Source organism: Photinus pyralis, unplaced genomic scaffold (assembly GCF_008802855.1).
Source record: "Photinus pyralis isolate 1611_PpyrPB1 unplaced genomic scaffold, Ppyr1.3 Ppyr1.4_LG1, whole genome shotgun sequence".
NCBI lineage: Eukaryota > Metazoa > Arthropoda > Insecta > Coleoptera > Lampyridae > Photinus > Photinus pyralis.
In genome coordinates, this window is record NW_022170249.1 from 29494230 (window position 1) to 29500268 (window position 6039).

The window sequence follows — 6039 nt, forward strand, 5'->3', positions numbered from 1 at the left end:
ACTTTTGATTCGTCGAAGAATTTCTGAGCAGCCATGGTGATGAAGCGTAAATCGGCTTGGTGGGCAATAACGTCGGATACAAATTCCTTGGTGCTATCAGTACTAGAATCTAATTTATGCAAGTCACTCAAAGAACGTTCTTTTTCTTCCAATACTCTCCGCGCTTTGTTTAACCAAGTGGAAAAGTTGCTCAATTCACCTTTGAGCTTAAACAGCTCGTCTCTAGCAGCGAAAAGTTTTTTCAACAATCGTTCTGCACGGTCAACTGACTTATCATATCTTAACTTGAGATTCCTGCCACTCTTCTCTAGAGCAGACACCTCGCTCTTGGACAAAACGTCACCACCAGTAAGTACAAGTTGTCTTACTTGATCACCACAGTGCGACACTTGGCTCGCATGCTGATCTAAGTCGTCTTTGACTTGCTTCATTGTGTTTATCTGATTTCGAAGCTCCTCCTCACTTTCACGAACGACACTTTGAGACGATATTCTCCCTTCAACCTCGCTAATCCACTTAAGCAACTTTGACAACATATCGTCACATAACTTGTATTTTTCCTCCACCGCTTGCTGTAATATTTGAAAATATTAATAGTACCAAGTCAATTACTTGCGAGTGTCAACTTATTAAAAAAAATGTCATCTTACCTGTGCAACATTTAAAATAAACCTACATGAATCGAGTAAAAACTTAATTCTAAAATACCTAGGATACCTACACTTAACTTAATAATCTAGCGGTAAAATATTCTGTCTTAATTATGCAGTGCAGCCACACAGCAAAGCTAAGACCCTAAACCTAACACATGCATATTCAAGCACACACAAAAAATGGTCTGTTAGTACAAAATAATAAAATCAACACATGGATTTTATAGGTACTTCAAATGAAAGAAACCTGTAAACAAACTTTAGAATTAATGAAAACAACACACCTAAAAATTATAACTAAACTCAGTTTTGTCACTATTTTTTCAGGTGACAAAGATTGATGATTACCAAAACTGAATGATTATGATTGAAGAAAAATAGTGACAAAATGACAAAATCTTAACGTATACAATTGATCCAGTAGCTCTACTCATAAATTAAAATTAAGGTAACTACATATTAAAAAAATTAAGTGTGTGTTAATCTGTTTTAAATGAGAAGGTATAAAATAGAGATGATCGAAAAGTTGACATGAATATGCATTAATTTGTTAATGCAATATTTAATTCGCAATTTCTTTACGAATTACTAGTATTAGGCATCAATTATGAAGCGGTTGTTACTAATTTAGTGCGTTTGTGCAATCGGCTGTCATAATGCCAGTATCTGCACTCATACATGAGTGTACATGAAGTAGGACCAGCGCACAATTATCAAAAGCTCCCTCGATATCAGCTGGAAAAAATTAAACTCGTTTAAACATCGTGAAGCATTAAATTGCGATGAAAATTCTTTGTTTTGATACCTTCACCCAAAAACTCTTGCAGTATTGGCATGTGTGTGGAATACAAGGAAATCAATCCAATACTACAATTGAGGCAATTATCCATTTATTTATTACAACTTAAGGTTTGGATTTAGAGAGTATAGGCAACTGGTGATGCACATGTAATTCAATGGGGCGTGCATTGCCTCTGAACTTCATTCACCATTCCATAAGCAAGGGGTGTATATGATCGGAAAAATATGCATTAGATATAAATATAAATATAAATAAAAATATAAACTGATATTTTGTCCATTAATATATGTTTAAAAAATCCAGAAAACATGCGTCAAAAGAGTTCATAGTTTAGGAATTAATTGCAAAAATTAGGGAGCATTTTAAGCAATACGAGTATATGGGATCGGTAGCGTGAATACTTATCTATATTTTGGCAATTCATGTGAAGCTCAAAAGTTTTCATAAAAAAAGTGGTGAATGAAGTTCTGAAAAGGGCATGTAAACTGGAGAAATGGAAATAAACTACGCAGCTGTGACTAATATCGCGGTCAACAGTGTAGCTTCTTTCTCACAGAGGGTGCCACCAAGAGTTTTATGAAATCAGTAAAAAATACGATAAAGTTATGAAATAGGTAAGCGCTTTTATCTTGCGATGGAGTTGTTCTTACTTTTTAACTAGGCTAGTACTAGTACTGTGTAATGGGGATAATAAAAGACCCAAAATTTACGAGCAAAAAAAAACTAGCAGGCTATGTAAGTTGCCTATGCTAAACCATTTAGCGATTCTCTTTCAAGGTTGAACAGAGCGTGCGTGTAATAGAATTTGCTGACAGCAAGAAAAAGATCGTTCACTGGTATATTTTTATTTTGTCAACTACTTGCTTCGAAATTTATTTGGTTTCTCTTTCCTATTCATTGCAAAAGGTACCTCCTCTACCTATCGTTTTATGAAATAAATAATAGAAATGGGGATATGTAACATTCCTTTACAACAAATATCAAAATTTTACGTAATTTTTAGAACAAAGGGCTGTTGTATATTGTTGTTGATGTCTGGCAAGATGCGACCTTGTGTGGGTGTTTATTTGTAATGCGATTTGTTTGACAGTCTTCCCTATTCTTTATCTTTGCTGATTGCAGATTAAAATACCGTAATTTATAATCCATACCTTGTTGCAAATTAAATTTTTTGAACTTCAATAGTTCCATTGAATAAAGCTCTTTATTCAATGATAGTACCTATTACATATTAGTATTAGTTTAGTCAGTTTACTATGTGTAATAATTGACCTATACAGGGTGATTCAAATTCAAAGGCCACCATGGGGATCTCGGGAACTGTAAGAGATAGGTAGAGGTAGTTTACATTTGACAAAGTTACCCTTGATGGTAACATCATCTATTTTTAATAAGAAATAACGTTAATTCGTAAAAACGCAAGAAACTACTTACGTACGCAAAAAAGATATTTTACAAAAAATTAAAAGTTAAAGTTAAAATTAAAAAATTGATGTGTACATTTTTGAAATCAGAAAAAAATTCTCTATCAAATTACACAAAAAGTAAAAATTACTTCCATAAGAAACAAAGTTGATGATAGTTAACCGGAGACGAAACGTCAAACTTCAAATTTAAAAGTAGCATCTTGTAGAGGGAAAAAAGTGGTCATAATAATGTGTCATTTATTATTAAATATCTTTTTGCACTCCTTCGTTCTAAATCGCGTTTTCCCAATAAACACGAACGTCGGGAACGTCCATTTTACAATTGACTATCTACTTTCGCGCACTAGTGCCTAAAAATTCAACGAAATTATCTATTTAGTGCGGATCATAAACTAAAAAGTAGTATGATGGAAGAGTAAAAAATAAAAAATAAATACACTTTACATCATTCCCTGTAGTCCACGGGCAAAAATAAGCGTAAACCAGAAGTTTTGAACAATAAATTGACATTTTAAATTTCTACTTTATCGGCATAGAGGACTTGATTTTTTCAAAAGAATTATAATGTCGCGAAAAGGATTTGAATTTATATAAATTCGATTTAACTAATCCGTGCAAAAAATAAAATACATTCATTAGGCGTGAACAGTATTGTTTTGATTCGCGCGAGATGCGTCGCTCTGCGCGTTGCCATTCGCGCCGCCAACTTCGCGCTATCTTCAATATAACTGTTCCGCACTAATAATGTAAATAAACTATATGCAGATATTTGGACTGGAAGTTTTGACATCACCAATAGATTAGGTTCTGAAGTACCCTCTTCGAGCACTTCGTTCAATGTATTTGCTTCGACTTCACCCAATAGATATGTCTTGTCCAGTGCAATTCATTTTGTCTTGGAGAGTACTTTCTTCCCAAAAAACGTCTTGGAAAAAATGAATGTATTGGTTGATGAAAACTTTAAGACCGAAACATCTGATTGTTGAAGGGGAGTACTCACAAAGGCAAATGATCGCCTTAACGGAGCATATCTAATTGGGAAGTCGATGCGGGACTATCGAATTATCGAAAGAGAGTACTGCATAAAGCGCAACGCCCTGACGAGCCAATTCTACTGGTCGATGTCAAAATTCAGTGCAAATCATCTGCACAACGGAAGGAGGGTTACTGTCAAGGGGTGAAACGACTTCTAATCAAGACGAGGCACATCCACTGGCATGTGAAAATTTTATTTGTAAATATTCGAAAAGTTGGCAGGAATGCACCACAAAGGGAAAAATGTAACTATTCTGAAAATCTGGTCTCTAGGTTCTTGATTCTTCTTGCACTTATATATATACCTCAGATTTTAATGTATGCCAGGTCACCTTTAAATGTTATTTGATGTATAAGTCCCCTCGACTATAGCTATCAATAAACGCATCGGAGCTTGCTACTACCTAATATAACTAGAGACCGATTTAATGCTTTTCTACATTCCGTAAATATTCCCAGTAAGAAAAAATCTATTGCAAATGCGTTACTGCAACATCACATAGTGATGTGTGATGTTAGCTCTTTAGTTGCAATAACGTGTAGAGGATGTTACCGCAATGCCTTATGTCCGCGTCAGGGACGTTAGTTTTGTAACGTTTAAATGTTAACGTGTATGTAACGTTTCCAGTTGGCATTATAGACACATTACTTCAACGTTATTTATTTTACTTCTAGATTACACAATAAAAACATTTTTGGTAAAAAGGATTACAATTTGATTCCTTATTATTGGAAATCGAATTTTGTTTTCTTTTATAGTGCAAGGGGTGTTATTAGCTGATAACCCTACATTTCCCACTCGATGCACTACGCGAACACACGTGCCTTACCTGGGATTCGAACCGCTAACCATTGAGAGTCGATATCACCAACCCGCGCGCCGGACCAACTGAGCCACTCGGTACTCAGATCTGCGTTTAGGGAAAATATAACCCTTCTTAAATCTGTCATGTAGTCGTGCTATTAAATTTTATAAAACAAATGTTGCTCGCAAATACAGATAAAAAATGTTACAACAATTTATTAAATACATTACCTGATAAATAGATTCAAGTGAAGAAGCGACAATCATTTCAGTTTGCCTGTTTCCCTGTATACTGAAAGTTACACATATTAACATTTTACGTGAAAAATAATTAAAGGAATTAACGTAAAGGACAGATAAGGGTTGCCATAAATGCAGTCAGGTAGTGCGGAGATTCGGCACAAGTATTTCTCTTATTATTCGCGTGTTTTGTGTAAGCGCGCACGTTATAAACAATGGCGAGCAATATTATGTATATATTTTTGTTGATACTCTCCCTTACATTTTTAAATGTTTAAATATAGGAAAATGTTATTGCATACGCATGGAAACCAATTCCATCTGTTTCTGCCCCCGCACTTGACTATGATGATCATGACAAACACGTTTATTGGTTGTTAAACGTACCACGTTTCTTGATTATTACAATTAAAACGTTGCTCCTATGTGTATTGAGTCACGTTTAAACAACGGCAAAGACGAAAAACAAAAGCGTATGGCAGGAACATCACATTTTAACGTTCAATTATCAGTCACAATTAAAACGCCACAAAAAATTATGTCAAACGAACGCCATCTACTAAACGTTAAGAAGATGAATAACAAGAACTCGTTACATTCACGTTTAAAGAGTGATGTTATACTACTAACATGCGTTAAAAGTCACTATAGTGTACACGAATTAAATGTAGCTATCAAAACATTGGTTAAATGTTACGGCAATGTACCAACTTAATGTTTATAAACCCCTCTGTTGTGACGTTACAAAACGTCCATGTTACGTTCCTTTGTTACTGGACAGGGACATCACATTTTAACGTTCAATTAACAGTCACAATTACAACGTTACAACAAATTATGTCACACTAACGCCATCTACTAAACGTTAAGAAGATGATAACAAGAACTCGTTACATTCACGTTTAAAGAGTGATGTTATACTATTAACATGCGTTAAACGTCACTATAGTGTACACGATGTAAATGTAGCTATCAAAACGTTGTTTAAATGTTACAGCAATGTACCAACTTAATGTTTATAAAACCACTCTGTTGTGACGTTACGAAACGTCCATGTTATGTTCCTTTCTTACTGGG

At 34.6% G+C, this 6039-nt stretch overlaps 1 protein-coding gene across 14 annotated transcripts in view; it reads right to left on the minus strand.

Moving 5' to 3' along the window:
* Window positions 1-597, minus strand: part of LOC116180511 (dystonin) — a 39577-nt gene extending 38980 nt beyond the window's left edge. For 12 of the 14 annotated variants that reach the window (XM_031500540.1, XM_031500598.1, XM_031500557.1 and 9 more), the window contains exon 1: window positions 3-596. In XM_031500540.1, coding sequence (XP_031356400.1) covers window positions 3-536 — 534 coding nt within the window. In that variant the 5' untranslated portion in view covers window positions 537-596. Of the gene's footprint in view, window positions 1-2 lie in introns of all 14 variants that reach the window. The other 2 variants (XM_031500641.1, XM_031500633.1) reach the window with 1 other exon arrangement.
* Between the last annotated feature and the right edge of the window lie 5442 nt (window positions 598-6039).